General features: G+C 40.4%; 2 protein-coding genes across 2 annotated transcripts; one reads left to right on the forward strand and one right to left on the reverse strand.

The window, feature by feature from the left end:
* Nucleotides 1-225: 225 nt before the first annotated feature.
* On the forward strand, nt 226-1,943 carry LOC112180303. The gene is made up of 2 exons (XM_024318834.2): nt 226-584; nt 1,068-1,943. The coding sequence occupies exons 1-2, from the start codon at nt 294-296 to the stop codon at nt 1,080-1,082; spliced, it is 306 nt and encodes a 101-aa protein (XP_024174602.1). The 5' UTR covers nt 226-293; the 3' UTR covers nt 1,083-1,943.
* A 12,102-nt stretch (nt 1,944-14,045) lies between these two features.
* On the reverse strand, nt 14,046-19,078 carry LOC112177869. Its single transcript, XM_024316111.2, has 2 exons — nt 18,596-19,078; nt 14,046-14,095 (listed from the first exon to the last, which is right to left on the reverse strand). The coding sequence occupies exons 1-2, from the start codon at nt 18,819-18,821 to the stop codon at nt 14,046-14,048; spliced, it is 276 nt and encodes a 91-aa protein (XP_024171879.1). The 5' UTR covers nt 18,822-19,078.
* Between the last annotated feature and the right edge of the window lie 208 nt (nt 19,079-19,286).

Raw genomic sequence — 19,286 nt, forward strand, 5'->3', positions numbered from 1 at the left:
ATTAATGCAATTTTGGAAAAATTTCAGTCCTTACTTCATAGTAGAGTAGTAGAGATGAAATTTCATTTTTTTGATTTTTAACAAATACGCCGTGTAATTAGGATATTAAAAGGTACGCGTAGAGACCACTAAATTGCTCAGAAAAAACGCAATACAGACAATTAATACGCGTATATTATACGCTTCACGTATCTTATATATTCGAAAATCAAAACAAACGCTTGGCTTCACTCTCTCTGATCATTTCTCTCTATCTCGACCTCACCAACTCTTTCGCTCTCTCCATCTCCATCATGGCAAAGCTCTCTGATTCCCGCAATTCCAACCGTTCCGATCGCCGGAACAAATACCTGAAGCCGAATCTGGGTGGCCGGAAATTGGGTCCTCGGAAATTGGCGACGCTATTCCAGGGTTTGGGGCTCCAAGACAAAACCCCTTCTTCTTTCATGTTATCGCCTATGTCAGCAAAGAGTCCAAGCCCTAACCCTAGATCTGGAATCCCGAGCGCACCTCCTACTCCCAATGCACCGGCGAGGCATGGTCTCCGGCCACCATCTCGCCTCCGTGGCTCGGATATGCGGCAGGTTACGGCTGTTCTCTTTCAGAGTCAGATTTCTCTTTGCAATTTTAAGCCTTTGGCTAAAGTTTTGTTCTTCGAGGAAGAGGTGTCTCAGGCGCGTGTTTTGTTTAGTGGGTTAAGCCTAGATTCGTGATGGGTCCATTGCTATTCTTGATTGTGTTGTTCTTGGTGAATGAAATTAAACCAGTCAAAAAAAAAAAAAGTTAAAATTAATGCTTTGGGTAGTTGTGTTTATGGGTTTTAAAGTCTTTAGGGGATCCAAATGTCTCTGTGTTGTTGTGGTCTGGATAGGGAGTATGCAGTTTTAGGAAGTCTTATGTGAATTAGGTGGCAAAAGAATTATGATCCTGACCTTCTAATGGCAATGTCAATTTGAAAAGTGCCTGTCAGTGCTTTTTCTCTGGTAATGATTGTAATTGGCAATGGTGCTTCGTATGGAGACTCCTAAAGTTTAGAATTTGTTCTTATGGATTGTTGTTGATGGCAGGCTTTTCGCCGATGAATGCAGAATGCATGAGAGGTATGGCAACCGCTGCACTCTTTGTTGTGCTGGGTGTACTAGCTGCTTTATATTGATTATCTTTTCAAAGGATGCAGTGCATCCATGAAAATTTGGGATGCTCTCTCTATGACTGTGAGTTCTATTCCTCCTTTTCTATGATTTTTATTGATTGGCTGCTTTTAAACTTGAAATCCAATACCATTCTGCATTTTGGTGTTCCTTGGCAATGCCTTTTTGCTGCTTAGCATTTAAGGAAATGCTGATGCAAGATTTTTTTGGGTAATGATTTTCATGTGGAAGCCTAGGACAATTTGCAGATAAGTTTGTGGTTACTATGAAGCCAATAAGGCTGTGAATGCAAAATTTGCTAGAAATGTTGTGCAGCTTAGTTGGAGTTTTCCTGCAAAGGATTGGTGGCAGAGACTCTCTGCTTCTGGTGTATTACGGAGTGATTGTAGTTTTTCATTGAAGGGGAATCTCTGCCATGCTTGGAGTTGGTCAAGATTTGGATGCAGATCTTTGGGGACTTTTAAAGAGATTGGGATTGGATTGGGTTACAGGTCTCAGCTCGACTCCAACCTATTCACATGCTTCATCAGAGGATTTGCTATACATAACCAAAAAAGCTTGGAGACAACTTGGCTGGTTGCAGATTTTTCAATGTCCCTATTTCTCTTAGAAAGTGATTTCTCCAGGTCTGCTGATATTAGTTAGGTTCTTCTTATCTTTTGGCCTCTGCGAACCCATATATTTTCTCATGTATTGGTAATAGTAGTTTTCTTGGCTATCTGTACTACAGTAGTTATAGTAGTCATATATGTAAACAGCTTCAACCTTATAATATTATTTCCTTTTTCTGAATTCTGAAAGAAGTTATCTTAACACTATACTTTTTTGCGTTTTGTTTGTTATACTGAACAGAACAGATTAGAGAGATAGATAAAACCAAAAAGACCAAAGAGGAAAACTGAACCAGCAAAGCAAAGAAAAATTAATGCTGACAATTCTAAGAACAAAACCAAACAGGGTCAATAAGACGGAGCAAAATAAGGACTAATGCACGGTTGCACTGTTGCAAAACGAGCATCGCAACATTCCTTCGTAGTTTATACATAAATCGATGAGAACTGGAATGGTCCTTTTGAAGTTAAACGTCAAACTGCAATGGCTAGCTTTTCCAAACTAGTATCATGAATTGGTGGCATCATAAGAAGGTCGTCCATTTGAAAAAAGTAGAGATTCAACAACTCACCAATCCCATATCACCTCCAGATTTTGATGTCAATGTCAATGGAACATGACTTTGTTAAAAATCATAAAACCAATCAAATGAAGTCATCACCATAAATGACCTTCCATGTAATTGCCTCTAGATTATGTTACTACGCTTACTTTGGTAAAAATCATAAAACAAAGCAAACGAATTTCATTTGCTTTTTTTTTTTTCTGCCTTTTGATGTTATTACTTTTACTTTTTTCTTGGGTGAGTGTGAATAGAAAAGATAAAGAGGGCTCCTTTTGCTACATTTGATAGTAGCCATGAGTCGTAAAGTAGTAAAGCAATCGAGTTAGGATTCCATGTCTCATAAAAAAAAAGTTAGGATTCCATGCTTAAAAAACTATGAACTCAAAAAAAAAATGAAGGACCACTATGCCAATAACCTCATCAGACGACAGAGCTCAGACGACAGACAAGTTGATTTCTGTCGTCTGATATATTTTAACGACAGACAATGAAAAAACTGTTGTCTGAATATAGCAACATACCATGGTAAGTTAGTTTTGAGAATTAGATTTGTCTTGACACAACATTTATCTGTCGTCTAATCAAAGGAGATAAATTTGATTTCAGCTCATGTCGTACCTGTTTATTCTATTTTTTGTTCAGACGACATTTATCTGTCGTCTCATCAAAGGAGATAAATTGACCTTGAATTTTGTCTTGGCTTTTTTTTTTTGGGCACAACGTGAAGCGATATATGCAGAATTTTAAAGTCATTTCTCTGTCCCCGACAAATTTATCAAACTCGATCTAAACCTTTCCCAGCTTCTTCTTACACAACACTACCTTCTCTCACCCAAATTGAACCCAAGTTCGTGCCGCCAAATCGAAGTTCTCACCCAAATCAAAAATCCAACTGAATCAAAACCTAACCCTCCGATTCATACCCCTCTTCGAGAAAGAAAGGAAACCTTAATCTGCATCTGATCCAGACTTTGTTTCAAAACCTAACCCTCCAATTCATACCCCTCTTCGCGAAATCATCCAAACCTCATTGCTCATTTCATGGGTGTCAATCAGTAGTTCTTTATCTATGCTAGTAAGCCCTTAGATTCTGGGTTTTGGTTTTGGGGATTTAGGGCTTTAATAGGAAATTTCCTTTGAATCTTGATTTTTTTTTTTTCTGGGTTATATTCGAATTGGGGATGGAAGGTTAACAAAGCAGATATAAGTGTTAGGGTTTTTTATTGAAGTCGAATTTGGTGTTAAACGTCTGTTTAGAAATTAGGATTGCTTGTGTTATATCAGTAAATATGCATAGAATCAACTTTGAATTGCAGTATTAGATTTGCACTTGTTCTTCCTCTTTTGCAAGCTTTTCTTTATTACTATTAATTAGACCTTCATAGACCACTTTCATGAACATAGGTCTTTGCACTTGTTCTTCCTTACTTTGAGATTTCGTGTAATGGCTTTGTATTTGTATTGTTTTGCTGGTATATTTTTGTGTGGCTTTCAGATTTCGTTTTAGTTTGATGCTACCTAAACAAGGTACCCTATTGCGTTAAGCACTCTGAAACACTGCAGCGATTTTTGGATGAGATTTTTTTTTTTTGGTTTGATTACAGTTTAAAGGTGGGATTTTGATTTATGTAGAAAGAGGAGAAAAAGCGATTTTGAAATAATAGCTAAGAATGGTGTTAATGGGTTTTAGTCCTCTGTTCATCATTTGCATTATAAGGATGGCCTCAGTTAGTGTTACTCTTGTCTTTTGGAGCTCAAGTAGGTGATATTGTGTTTGGGCTAATAGAGTTATGGATCTGGGAAGATGTTATTTTGTGTATGCCTTTGCTGCTTTAGACCCTATATCATTAAACTATGGACCTTCTGGTCTGCTATCAACCTTTGTGCATGATGTGGTAATTGCTATGAACCTTTCATATTGTACGCTCCAGACCTTAATGATCTCTATTTTAACCAGATTATAATACGAAAGGTGCCTTTTGTCTTTTCAATTTTCACGGTTTATTGGGATATTGTCATCTATTTTTCCTGTACATGACTGTTGAAATATAAGATTAGTGTTTTGACAAGAACCCGCATCTGAAAAACTAGTCTTTATAATTCTCCTGTTGCTGTCTTCCTCAATTATAGCTCTTTGCTATTATCTGTTTAAAACACAATTTTAATTTTGTGTAAATGGACATTCTTGAGAGTGAAATTTGTGATAGTTAATGGTTTCAAGTGCGTAATTGACCGAGTGTAATGTCTATGATTTCTAATTACTTTGTTTCTCTGCCAGTAGCCGAAGCAAATCCATGAGATCAAGGATTTCCTCCTGACTGCAAGAAGGAAGGATGCCCGTTCTGTGAAAATCAAGAAGATGAAGGACGCAATCAAGTTCAAGGTTTGATGCAACCTTTTCTTTATTACTATTAAGGAAGCTTTTGCAACTCGTATTTCTAGATCTGCTGACCTTTACAAAGTAAGCATGGCTGTTTCATAAATTATTGTTGAATAGTGACTATTACCCTTAATTTCATTTCGTGTTTTATGACTGTCAAACTTGTTAAGCTATCTTGACTAAAACTGGCAGAACACCAGATACCCCTCTTTACTAGGATGCTTTTATAGAGATGCACCCTCATGCTCATGCTTAACATTATTGACCGTGTATTTTTCTCTTCTAGTTTCTATAGGACCCCTAAATATAATGTTTAAAGTTTCTCTTTGTATAATTGAAGGAAGTAGGTACCAATGCTGCAACCTAGAATTAGTAATATTATTTCTTTTATCTATGATGCTACCTATCAATTTCATAACGTCGATGTTGGATTATTCTACCTGAGAAAGTGTTGGCTTCTCTATTGTTATGGATTTTCCTTCTATGAAACTTAATGAACTATAGCTTTGTACTGTGTATATGTTTGCTTAATGTCACTTGTCTTTGTTATGTGTTCACTTTCGGTTTCGCTAATGATATTTATTCTCTTTTGTATTACCTCTTTTTCAGCAGTGCATGGGAATTTGCCTTCTCAAAGCCAGTTAGCGGATTAGGAATTCGTTGTTACTCTGCATTCAACTGTACCAAAGGGGATTTTGGTGAGCTTGTCTTTCTTTGTTTTTGTAGAAATTATGAGACTATTTTGGAAAAGAATTTAAACTATTTTCTGTGAATAACTGATTATGTTTAGAAATTGTGATTGCTTGTGTTATCAGTCATTATAGCGATTTCACTGCTGCTGACTTTGTGGACCATCCACCTCGACTTTCAGTTCTGGAGACTGTAGCTACTGTGTAATGGTTGCATTATAGTTAATACAGAGAGGAATTCTTCATTTTAAGATCTTGTCAATATATATTCAATGACAGAATCTAAAGAAAGAGACAAGATGAAAGGCATGTAGCAAATCAACTACGCGCCAGTCAAAGAACAAACCACCGGTCATTTTGGAATGATATTGCCACTCCATTTTTGCTTCTTGCAGAAACTAATCCCCTATAGTCAAAGCCTCAAAGGCTAATCAAGTGCTTCACATTCCCTGGAAACATCAAAACAGATCCCACAATAGTATGTCCCTGGTATAACTTCTCTCATTGATTCTCATTATAGTGCCTTTGCTTGGTTTTCACTTAATTTCAAACTGATAAAAGTCTCTCCATCCTTACAACCTGTGGTTGAGAAATTTGATCATGTAAGCGATTATGGCAAGAACAGGCAATAAGAATATACAAGCCAAGCTGATGGGTATGTCTTCCTTTTTTTTCTTTCATTCATTTGTATGCATGAATTGGCCTAATACTGATTGGCAATCTATTCTTGTTTAATATATACATGATATGTTTGTTTAGGGAAAGCAATCGAGTTCTGTGAGGATCCATGATCAAATTATGTTCTCAAGTTACCTCTTTGACTACCATTTAGGAATTCAGAATTTTGTCTATGCCCAAAAGTTAGTTTCCTGTGGAAAAGCACTTCCCTTTGTATTGTTACATTTTGTGCTTTAAAAATTTAGTATTGAACATCAGCAAGAGGAATAGATGTTGGTTGATTCACTATATTATGGATTTCGCAGGTTCTTCTTGGGACATTGGAGCTGGGAAAACAAGTTTGGTATTGAGATTTGTCACAGGAAAATTTTTGGAGTACCATGTTACTTTTAACATCAGACCATCAGAGTCTTTGTTATTGTATAATGTTTCATTATTCGTGCATGTTCTTTCGCATCAGCATTATAGTATAATTCATTGCTTCTAACATGTGTAAGCTGCAGGAATCACCAATTGGAGCAGATCTCTTCACTCAACTTCTGTCATTGAATGAAGCTACCATAAAATTTGACTTGTATTAAAAGTTTTTTGACTTGTATTTCATTTGTTTAGTCCAATGGTAACTGAAATAATGTTGGTTGATGTTGTCACAGAAAAATGGTCCTCACTTAGGAAGCAGAGATCTATCAGGGCAGAAATGGTCAGGAAGCAGAGATGATCCTTAGACTGCAGAAGGCAAGTAGAAAACAAGTTGTGATGTCTTTGACCAAGGCAGTAGATACACTGCTGATTACTCATGGGACAAGTACACCCTTCATGAAGGACCTTTTGAGGAGGTTGGAGCAACCGTGCTGAAATTTTTATCAATGGAGTATATTAGTTTATACTGCTGTTAACAGGCTGTATTTTATGATTTGAGTATGACTTTTTCATCATTGGGATATATGATAGTACTTTGGAAGTTATATATATGTCTTTTTTGATAATATTAAACAATAGAAAGTTACCAACAACTGTTGTTTGAAACAAGTACACACAACAGAAAAGACCAAAGACACTACAAGCATCTACACATTCAAAGGACATTTAACTGTCTTTTTACAACAAGAGATACAATAGATAACTAACAGCGGATGTTGTTTCAATAAAGTTCACACAACAAATTTAGCAAAGGAACATTGAAATTCTACACATTCAGACGACATTTTATTGTCGTCCCAGATTAAAACAAACAACAGATTATTTGTAAAGTCTGTTGCTAGAGTTTGACAACAACAACATTTGACTGTTGTTCTATTTGATATCTAACCACATACTTACAATTTGTGCATATTTAAGCACATTCAGACGACAGATTTTTTTTAGGTGTCTGTCGTCTGAGTGAACTTCTGACGTCGGGCTTTACCCGTCGTTTGAACGTCAATCAGATATCAGCTTAATAGACGACAGATTTTCTTCATATCAGACGACAGTCAATGTCTGTCGTCTGATGGGTTTGTTGGTATAGTGGACGCTGCGAAAGGTGTTGTGGCTACATATACTTAAAGAATTTGTTTCGGTAAGTTTACTTAATTAAAGTCCTTGGTTTATGCATCACTTTGATAAAATCTGGATCGATGTTTGGATTCCACTACCAAATAAGACCGCGTACAGTCTCTTTACCTTAGAGCTACCACACGGTGATCAAAGATGCTTGCTTGCTATATAAGATGCTCATTTGTCTAGAATCTCCAAACCTAAAACATCTATCAGCCTCCACTCCCATATAGAAGTATAGAACCTCCATCTTTCTTGCTGGGTTCTTTTCAGTTTCTGTTTTCCTTCTTCTTGTTCGCTTCTTGCCTTTGTTTTCTCTTTCAGTCATTCAATGGCATCAAGCTCTAAAACAGCCTCTGCATCATCATCAGCTCATCAGTAGAAATATGATGTATTTTTAAGTTTCAGGGGTGCTGACACTCGCAGGAGTATCACATCCGAAATATACGACGGACTGCAGAACAAGAGAGGAATTAAAACATTCATGGATGATCAAGATCTTAGAGTAGGGGATGTTATTTCTCCCAGTCTTCTAACAGCAATTGAAGAATCAAGGTTTGCAATTGTGGTTCTCTCGCCAAACTATGCTTTTTCTACTTGGTGTTTGGAGGAACTTACAAAGATTTGTCAATGCATGGAAGACAACAGAATTCTTCCACTTTTTTATAATGTCAATCCTACTGATGTAAGATATCAGAAGATGACCTTTAAAGATGCTTTCACCGAGCATGAAATCTCTGGGAAATACGAATCAAAGAAGTTGCAGCAATGGAAAGATGCATTAAACAAGGTTGCCACTTTTTCTGGGTGGCATGTGTTTGAGCCCAAAAGTAATTTGGGCAAGATCCTTTAGTGGATTTAGCATAGTAGGCCGATACCTGCGGCCCAAAAATAAGTCTACTTGGGATTGGGTTACAACTTCACCCATTCCGAAACCCATAAGGAAAACGAGCCCTTATTGGAGTCAGGTAGCGGAGATTGAATAGGAAACTTCAATCAATAATCCTTCTATGGCAAGGAACAGTCGAAACCCTAGGTATAAATACCAGGTTTCAGGGACAAATCAAGGAGAATTCTCTCCAATTAATCTTTACGATTATCAAAGCCTCCCCGAAGCAACCTCTCTTACCGGTGACCACACTCTAGTCCCAGTCTCTTCAAGAGCCGACTGTCAGTGCCACCAAACCAACCCGGCGACCGTGCTTCCAGTCCTAGTCTCTCCAAGAGCTGACTGTTAGTGTTACTACCACCGATACTACCAGTGAAGCAAGGGTAACGCCCTCGCAACCCCGCGAAGCTAAAGTCACGCTTTAGCAAACCCTATGCTTTGTCCAAACTTCCCAGTGATTGCTCTTCTTAGTCTACAACACTAAGTATCGATTCGGTGTCGCGAAGATATCACAACCAAAGCCCTTATCCGTAAGGTAAGAAGTCATTTCTCGGAAGGTAGAGAAAAGAGCCTTGTGATGAGGTTGGTGCTCTCCTCGTCCACAACGCTTGATCAAGAAGTCAGGTCAAGGGACGCCCCGACGACTGCACCCCACCGTGCTGGCACGCTCGCGCATTCAAAAGAGACAGTTTGTACCACACAGGATTTTCGTGTCAAACATTTTGTCACGCCCAGTGGGACCTTTATAGCGTTTCTTCGTGATCGCAACCATTGGGAAGTCGAGCGAAAACCCTTACCAAAAGGTTTACGCTAACTGCCCGAAGCACAAGACCTCTAGTCACAGTCCGCATTCTCGTGCAGACTGTAGTGGTCTATCTGACGAACAGGTGATTCAAAGGTTTTCAATCAGCCCACGATCATCAGACATGTCAGCTGAACAGGGAGGAACTCCACAGCCTATCACTGAGGGCAATGAAACCCCTGTCATCCAGCCTGGAAAGGCTGGAAAGGCGTCTGACGCCACCCAGGTAGTCGCAAGCGAGGATATGATCGAGGCATATGTGCTGATTCTTGTCCCAAAAAATGCGAGCCTTGAAGAGCGGTTTGTTATCTTTCTGCGGAATTCCACTGCGATCGACGAAAGGATGAGGAAGGTACTAGCGGCACAGCATAGGAAGATGGAAGAACAACAAAAGAAGAACGAGGAGTTCTCACAATCGGTCCTAATACAGTCGAACCAGATCCAGGAACAGCTGGATGCCATGGCAAAACAGAATCAAGACAACTACAAGATGCTCATGGATACAGTTAATGGTCAAACCAAGTAGACTGCGTCAAATATGGCAGACCTTCGCAAGGATGGTGCTAACCTTGCAACAGAGGTCGCCATGCAGAGGGCCGGGTTGAATCAGACTAGAAAAGTCCTGAATAAGGCGTTGGGCGACCCCAATGCCATCCTCGGGTCGCTTGGCCAACCTTCAGGGACTGGTAAATATATACCTCCTAATGCTAGTGACAAGGGTAGCAGCAGTACGGCTACACCTTTCGCAACGACCCCTGCTGCGACAGCCAAGAGTAAGGAAAGATCCCTGGTAATCGGCGGTAGCAAAGAGAAGATCACGCAGGGTAGACAAGCTACCTCCCCTGTTGGACAGAAAAATCAAACCTCGAAGGCCAGTGAGCGCATCTCGTCCGATTCTGCCGCATTCGTGCAATATGACAGTGATGGGGCAGAAAATATATACGAGGAGCTTACAGGAGATTACTATGGCATTGATCTGGTTGGCAATCCGGTCAAGATAACAGCTCTAGTCAAAGAGGCAGCCGTGTCGGCAATGACTCTTCAGCAGTCCGCGAACCACCGGACTAGTCGTCTAGGGGAGCGAACAACAATTGCTAGCCAAGCTATACCCTTGTAGGTTGCCCGCCAGACTGCGTTGAACCCTCCTCCTGGTCCAGAATATGTGAGACGTGAAGAGGTAGAGGAGATGATCAGGCTGGCTAACCCTAGAACCCAGATGGATGGGGTCTACGAGGGACCTTTCCCGCCGCATATAATGTTTGCGCCTTTTCCTAGAGGCTACAAGAATATTATATTTTCTACTTTTTCAGGAGAAGACACTGAAAACGCTGCCACTCATCTGGCCAGGTTCAGGGTGCAATGCTGCCAGTACCAGAATGATGACATCCTCAAGTGCAGGATATTTGGCACTTCTCTTTCCGGGGCTACCTTTAGATGGTTTTCTAAGCTCCGCCCAGGAACAGTAGATTGGCCCGCAATGGAAAAGCTCTTCTGAGAAACTTTTAGAGCTATAGAGCCTGAAGTCGACTTGGCTTCTCTTACTCAGATGTCCCAACAACCAAATGAATCTGCTGTCGCCTATCTGCAATGCTTTCAGATCCAGAAAGCCAAACTGAGTATGATCCTGCCTGAAAAAGAATTAATCAAGCTAGCGATCAAGGGTTTGGAACCACGCCAGCGAAAGAAGCAACACGGCAGCATGATCCAGTCAATGGGAGAACTGATCACAGAGGTGGGTAGCTTTGAGCACCTCCTCAGGGAGACTGATGCTAGGAAAAATGCATCCAAGGGAACATATGTGCCAGGGAAGCATCGCACAATGGCAGCTTTGGGGTACTTACAACCCACCTATGATCCTTACTACCACCAGCAAGGGGAAGAGGTTTTTCAGGGTAAGGATGAAACTGAAGAAGAGGAGATTGACGTCTCCGCGTTGGAGTTAACAGGTAGGAAGAACTCAGCCCTCAAGCAGTTAAAGATATCTAAGGAACCTGTCAAACTCAAGTTTGTGGCTTTCACCAAACCTGAGTTCGCGACATATACATATGATGCCAATAAGACACGTGATATTTTAGATGAGATGATCGCCGCGAAGATGGCGAAGATAGACTTTGGCCCTTTCCCTCGACCGGATCAGCTGAAAGGAAAGAAGTACTGCAAATTCCACAACTTGTGGAACCATAACACAGCTGATTGTGTGAAGCTAAAGGATTAGATTCAGGTATGGCTCAATAATGGTAGTTTGCAGGTGGAACCTTCGACAACCGCGGCAGCGCTTGTGGACCTGAACCATTTCCCTAACACCGGGGTCAGTATGGTTGACGTGAACTGGCCCAAGAAGAACCAGAGGAGATCGACCTTGGATTTGACTACAACGGGGAAAGAAGAGAGGGCTGAGGTTGAAGAAACTCATGTAAAGAGGAGAGCTAAGCCCATCACTGAAGCCTCACCAGTGGTCCTCTGCTCGCGATGCAAAGAACAATGTGGCATCCAAGTGTCGCATGAAGAAGTCGAGCAGACATTCCGCTTTGGCTCTCTCCCGCCAATCAAATGGGCTTCGCCATCACGAAATTATCAGCCTTCTAGCCCAAAAGCCAGAGATGAGGTAAAGTCACCACCATCCCCAGAAGATTCCAACTTGTTCAAGAAATTGAAAGCGGCCGCGGCCGATCAGAGACAAGAAGGAATGGCTAAGAGTGAGCACAAAGATATCTGGAGATTAGTGAGAAATCCTAACTCACTGATTGCAAGACTCTATAAAGCTATTTATTTTCCAAATAGTGATTTTCTACATGCAGAAATTGGGTGAACAACCTTCGTCCCCTTGGCGGAGCATATGGGAAGGTCGAGCAGTCCTATCACAAGGTCTACGGTGGCAAGTAAGCAATGGGGAGAATATTGATATATGGAAGGATTGTTGGCTGCCAGACTCTTATCCTCGCTGCCCTAGTTCACCACAACCCCGAGATGCTCCAAAACGAGTTTGTGAACTAATTTGTCCTGTAACAAGGAGATGGGATGTTGAAAAAATTGAGCAGTGGTTCTCACCGGTGGATAGGGATTTAATCCTAAGAATTCCACTTAGTAGAAGAGCTCCAAGAGACAGAATGGTTTGGCACTTTAATAATAAAGGTTTATTCACAACAAAAAGTGCCTACTACATTGCAAGAGATATAGCTTTGGGTCTGGTCCTTGCTCCTCCACCAGAGCCGGATATGTATGGCAAGCTATGGTCAGCTATCTGGAATACAAAGGTTCCGAACAAGGTAGCATTACAGGTGATGTCTTATGTTAATATCCTTCCAAATCGATGCTGTTTGAGCACAAAAGGATACATGGGTGACTTGGTGTGTCCAATTAGTGCAAATGGGTTAGAACTTAGAAGACAACATACATGTATTTACTAGATGTATACATGCCCAAGAAGTGTGGGCAGCAGCTGCTATAAATCAACCCCAAGGAGGAATTGATGATTTGAAGGATTGGCTACTTCACCTGGTGACCAATATAAGCAAAGAAGATTCTGCTAAAGTCATGATGCTAATCTGGGGAATATGGAAGAATTGAAACACCCAAGTCTCGGAAGGCAGGAAACAACACCTTCGTGATGTTGTACTGATGACTATGGGATGGTTAGAAGAATTTGTCAAAGCTAACACTATAGATACTCAACAGAGAGCAAGAGACCAAGGATGGGTGAAGCCACCAGATGATTGGCTGAAATGTAACATTGATGGTGCCTTTGTAGCACAAACTGTGTAGAGTGGAGCTGGCATGATTTTCCGGGATACTAGAGGGCAAGTTAGGGCAGCAGCTATTTGGCCATTGCAGTCAATAACCACATCCTTTCATGCTGAGCTACAGGCCTTGTTCGAAGCAATTCAAATGGCAGAAGGTATGAACTATCACAAGATCATTTTTGAAACTGATTGCTCTATGTTGGCAGCTGCAATGAATCAAGAAGAAGGGGACCTCTCCGTGTAGTTTTCTTCTTGATGATGTGAAGGACCGTTTGTGCACTCATGCGGAGTGCGGAGTTTGAAGTAGCTTTTGCTTCGCGTGAGGCCGATACGGTGACTCATAAGTTAGCAAGAAAATCATGTAATAGTGTTGACCAAAATTGGTTTGGTTCTGCTCCTAAATTTATAAGGAATGTCATTATAAACTAGTGTGCTCATTGATTTGTTTCAATGAAATCAATTTCAACAAAAAAAACAAAAAATCAAAATCAATCTAAAAATCCATGCAAATGATGTACATTTAGAGGAGCAAAATAAAAAAGAGAGAGAAAACATGGTTCCATGTACAATTTTCTTTTTTGATTATTCACAAAGTTATTTACAACAATATCAGGATGAAGCATAAAACTGCTTCTAATTCGTTCAGCATATGTACATCCAAGAATCACATCCAAAGGAAATTCATACATTCCACCCTTTTGTCTTTTTTTTCTTTTCCCTTTTTTTTTTCATATTTTTTAATAACTTACAAAAGCAGATTTTTTTTTTTTCCCTTTTCGTTATATTCAGTAGACTTATTTCACAGTACCATCAATTTTGAACGGCAAAGAAAGATGGCAACAGCAAGAAAGCAAGTCCTCCATGGTCTGCCATATCTGCTGATCAAAGTTATAGTAGCTTTGACTAACTTTGGCCAGTCCTCTTCTACACTATCAAGTAATCGATATACTATCAACAAACTAGGCCAATTTCGATTTCATCTTTTTCCCCTTTACCTAACGGATCAGCTGTTCCTTAGAGAAGAGAGCCATTCTTCCATAAATTTCTTGCTCTCTGCACAAAGAAGCAAAATGCAGACAAATAGTCAGCTTACGTTATTCATTTAAATTGAAACACATGCAGTAAGTTGCAACTGGATTTTAGTAAGGAAGCTTAACTGAGACAACAATCCAATCAATACATTAATTCGATAATTCTATTCATCCCACAATGAGGGTATATATACAAGTACAAAGGAGTAGTCTAACTGTAATAGGAAACAATCTTTCCATAATTACAGGATATCCTAATTAAATAAAATCCTAATTGCATACAGATTTACAGCGATTCTACACTCCCCCTCAAGTTGGTGCATAGATATCTATCATGCCCAACTTGTCAACTGAGCTGTCAAATACCTTCCTGGACACTCCTTTAGTAAGAACATCAGCTAATTGCTCCTCTGAATTTACAAATGGAAAGCTAATAACCTTTCTGTCAAGATTTTCTTTAATAAAATGACGGTCAACCTCCACATGCTTTGTTCTATCATGCTGAACTGGATTATGTGCAATCTCAATGGCAGCTGTATTATCACAATGCAAATCCATAGGCTTCTTAAGCTTGTAACCCAGGTCCTTCAAGACATTACGAATCCACAATATTTCACATACTCCATGTGCCATACCTCGGAACTCAGCTTCTGCACTTGATCTGGCAACGACTTTTTGCTTTTTGCTACACCAAGTGACAAGGTTCCCTCCAACAAAAGTGAAGTACCCAGATGTAGAACGTCTGTCCGTTTTATCACCAGCCCAATCTGCATCTGTGTACCCAACAACTTCCAATTCATCTTTTTTCTGAAACAGTAACCCTTTACCTGACGCCCTCTTCAAGTACCTCAAAATACGAAATACTGCATCCATATGCTCTTCACTAGGACAATGCATAAATTGACTAACAACACTCACAGCATAAGCAATATCAGGTCTAGTATGTGAAAGATAAATCAACCTTCCTACAAGACGTTGATACCTCCCTTTATCAGTTGGCACTTGATCAGGATAGATAGCAAGTCCGTGATTCATCTCAATGGGTGTCTCGATGGGTCTGCAGTCCAGCATCCCCGTTTCAGCAAGTAAATCAAGAACATATTTCCTCTGTGAAAGTGAAATCCCCTTCTTAGACCTTGCAACTTCAATACCCAAAAAATACTTCAGTTGTCCCAGATCCTTCATTTCAAACTCTTTTGACAAATACTTTTGTAATTCATTTATCTCTTTCGGATCATCCCCTGTAACAATCATGTCATCAACATACACAATAAGAGCTGTAATCTTACCACTCTTGCGCTTGATGAACAAGGTATGGTCAGAATTGCGCTTGATGGATTGTTGATACTGAGTTGCCACCATTATACATACCATCAATTACCACATCACAAGATGATCAAGATTGAACTATGTAGGTCAAGGTGGGACGCAGGAAACAAACAAACATGATACACAATTCTATGTCCGTAATAAGAAAAACCAACCATAACTGAAGCCCACAAATTCCTGGCTACCACCACACATTGGAAATAATCCCAACGGATTCATGATAGCAACTCTCAATTCAATCTATCTATAAAAAACTCTATCTTTGAGATCTCTTGGCATCAATGCAAGGAATTTATTCAAACTAATAATTTATTCTTTAAAGTTTGCCCATCAGTTTTTACTTTTTCCTTCCTTTTAAAACTGCCGACATTTCACTTGAGAAGGTGTCAGAGTTTTGCTTGAACTGCAGCATAGACAAATATACCATGTAAAGTTGATTGAACATAAGATGCATGAAAATCTAAACAGAACTATAGGAAAGCAAAAGGGTAGGTCGAGATTCACCAAGTTCAGAGAAATATCATTCCATTACGACATACACCAATTCTAAGCTGACATTAAGATCCCGAATTGTATATTGCCTAGCACTTTCAATGGTCACAAACAAATTAAGGGGGAAGACATTTTCCTAAAACTCAACCACTTATTGCCTAGTGCTTTCGAGGTGTTACTGGCAATCAAGGGGAATCATGTCAATGAACTTTTCCTAAAACTGGTATCCCAACCATTTCCAGTGGACTCTACATTTCTACCATTGCATAGCATGTCCCCGAATTTATCCAATTTGCCTCCAGTCATGTTAAATTTGAACAGACTAATTGTTTATTCAGAAAAAAGCGGTAACAGAAAAAAGAAGGGAAAAACTTTTCGGTTTACAGTCAATGGCCCATCAAATCAAACTTGTGATTCTCACTCAAATTACCATCAATGACATAAATAACTAAACCATCTGTAGTTAACATTAATGGTAATGACTGACGTATGAGAAAGAGCCCTTGCCACAATTGACAGTAGAGGTATTGTAAAATGACTAAAATCAAATTAACAGAACCAAAAGCCTGTTTTTAAAACGCCGTGAAAAATCAATAGTATTAAACATTTAACATTAAGGTTTGATGCAAACATTTCATATAAACTATAATAGGGAAAAATTCACCAACGGTGTCTGGACACTTAAGGGACTTTCAGAATGATACCTGAACTTACAAAGTTATCAATGTGATACCTGAACTTACAAAGTTATCAATGTGATACCTGGACTCATTTTTTCGTATCAATGTCGTACCTATGACCAATTTCCGTAACGGCTCCGTGACGGAAATTGGCCGTAGGTATCATGAGTCCAGGTATCACATTGATAACTTTGTAAGTTCAGGTATCATTCTGAAAGTCCCTTAAGTGTCCAGACACCGTTGGTGAATTTTTCCCAATTTTGCACTTGAGTCACTTAATGAAGACAAAATGACCGATTTACCCTCAAATTCTTTCTTTCTTTTCTTTTCTTTTTTCTTTATTCTTCTTTCTTTCTTTCTTTCTTTCTTTCTTTCTTTCTTCTTTTTCTTTTCTGGTTTCTTCTTCCCCTGATTTGAATCATCAAGATTCAAATCATCTTGCTCGTCCGATTCCCACCGCCACTGCGTCTCAATCCACCTTCATGCACCACAGATGTTTCTGGTTCCCCCAACTTCAAATCCTATAGCAAATTGAAATTGTGCATTGAGGCTTCACCGCACACTCCGAGTTCATCCCCGCCGCCGTCGCCAATGACTTGACCACAACAACCTCCACCACCGCACAACAACGTCATCCTCCGCTGCTTCTCGATTGGGTTTGGGGATAAGGACTGCTTCTTCCTCCACCGCTAGCGAAATCGTGGAGGCTCAAGGCCACATTCTAAGGGCCACCGGCCGGAAGGACAGCCACAGCAAGGTTTGCACCACCAAAGGCCCCAGGGATCGCAGTATCAGGCTCGTCGCCCACACCGCCATTCAATTCTACGACATGCAGGACCGGCTTGGATACGACCAGCCTAGCAAGGTCATCGATTGACCGCGCAGGACACGCAGAACGTGAGCCTCAATTTCTCGATGGTGGAGGCTCCGAGTCCTTTGTTTACTAATCGGCGAGGCACAATGGTGGGTAGCAGCGGAGTGGCGAAGCTGGTGAATAAGAACAGCTCGAATTTTCTGCAGGTGAGGATGGTGTTGAGGCCGAAGTTGTTAATGTTTGTCTGCCTAAAATTGCCTCTGATCGAAGTTGGGCTAGAGGCCGAAGTTGTCGGCTAAACCGATGAAGTTGCAAATGAGGATGGTGTGGAGGTGGTGTTGCATGTCGGGAAGAAGGAGAGGATGGAGGGGTGTGATTGGAGCTGTGATTTGAGAGTGCAGGGCTGGCGGGGTCTGAGTTTCTGATCAATGGTGTATAAAAGGGGGTAAGAGGAGAGAACAAGAGTGGTGGTGGTCAAGTCATTGGCGGCGGCGGCGGGGATGAACTCGGAGTGAATGGTGAAGCCTCAATCCACAATTTCAATTTGCTATAGGATTTGAAGTTGGGGGAACCAGAAATATCTGTGGTGCATGAAGGTGGATTGAGACGCAGCGGCGGTGTTTGATCGGCGATCAGCGGTGGGAATCGGACGAGCAAGATGATTTGAATCTTGATGATTTAAATCAGGGGAAGAAGAAACCAGAAAAGAAGAAGAAGAAGAAAGAAAGAAAGAAAGAAGAATAAAGAAAAAAAGAAAAGAAAAGAAAGAAAGAATTTGAGGGTAAATCGGTCATTTTGTTTTCATTAAGTGACTCACGTGCAAAATTGGGAAAAATTCACCAACGGTGTCTGGACACTTAGGGACTTTCAGAATGATACCTGAACTTACAAAGTTATCAATGTGATACCTGGACTCATTTTTTCGTATCAACATCATACCTACGGCCAATTTCCGTCACGGAGCCGTTACGGAAATTGGTCCTAGGTACGATGTTGATACGAAAAAATGAGTCCAGGTATCACATTGATAACTTTGTAAGTTCAGGTATCATTCTGAAAGTCCCCTAAGTGTCCAGACACCGTTGGTGAATTTTTCCCACTATAATATGTATTGCACAGAGCAGGATAGAATTGATGGGAAGGGGAAAAAAAAAAACGATGAACAGAGAATAACCAGGTACAAAAGAACACTTACCATCTGAATAACCATCTGGGATGCTCCCAATAGTATTCTGATCTTTGTTCTTTGATTTCCCCACCATATCATGAATAGCATGCCCATAGCATGGAACCAGCACAGCGAAACTATCGTCTGCATCATCTTCACTCTGGAACCCAGGTCCATGAGGCTCCAACCATCCAATTGACCAATCCGAGTCATCAGATTCAGAACCAGAAACACACTCCATCAGATGGAACGAGAACACCATCATATTCCCTATCAATTTTCCTTTTTTCCCGACTATGCCATTTCCGCTTCACCTTTCTAGATGCAGCCATATTGGCCCCTTTAACAAAAGGAAACTTTAATGCATCAGATTCCCGCAAACCCGATTCAGGGGAAGAATTTAAACAGGTTCCATTAGAGATTCGAGGCTCCTTCTGCTTTCCACTCCACAACCACCACGAAAGATTGGTAAAAGCCAAAGCCATTTTCAGTCAAAGATCTTTTGCTCGTTCTGCCGAGTTTTCGTTCTGCCGAGTTTTCACAATAAATATAATTTCAACCAATCTGTACGGGAGCATTCCAGGCCAAAGCAGTGGGAGTGTGTTAGTATAGTGTTGGCATTCCTTCTTCACAAATCTCTACTCCTTAAGAAGCTCAGGGTTGCAGCCCAAGCCCATACATGTTTAAATACATTTGTTGTAGTTGACTTTGTTGTGTTGCTGTCAAAGAC

Source organism: Rosa chinensis, chromosome 7 (assembly GCF_002994745.2).
Source record: "Rosa chinensis cultivar Old Blush chromosome 7, RchiOBHm-V2, whole genome shotgun sequence".
Taxonomy (NCBI): domain Eukaryota; kingdom Viridiplantae; phylum Streptophyta; class Magnoliopsida; order Rosales; family Rosaceae; genus Rosa; species Rosa chinensis.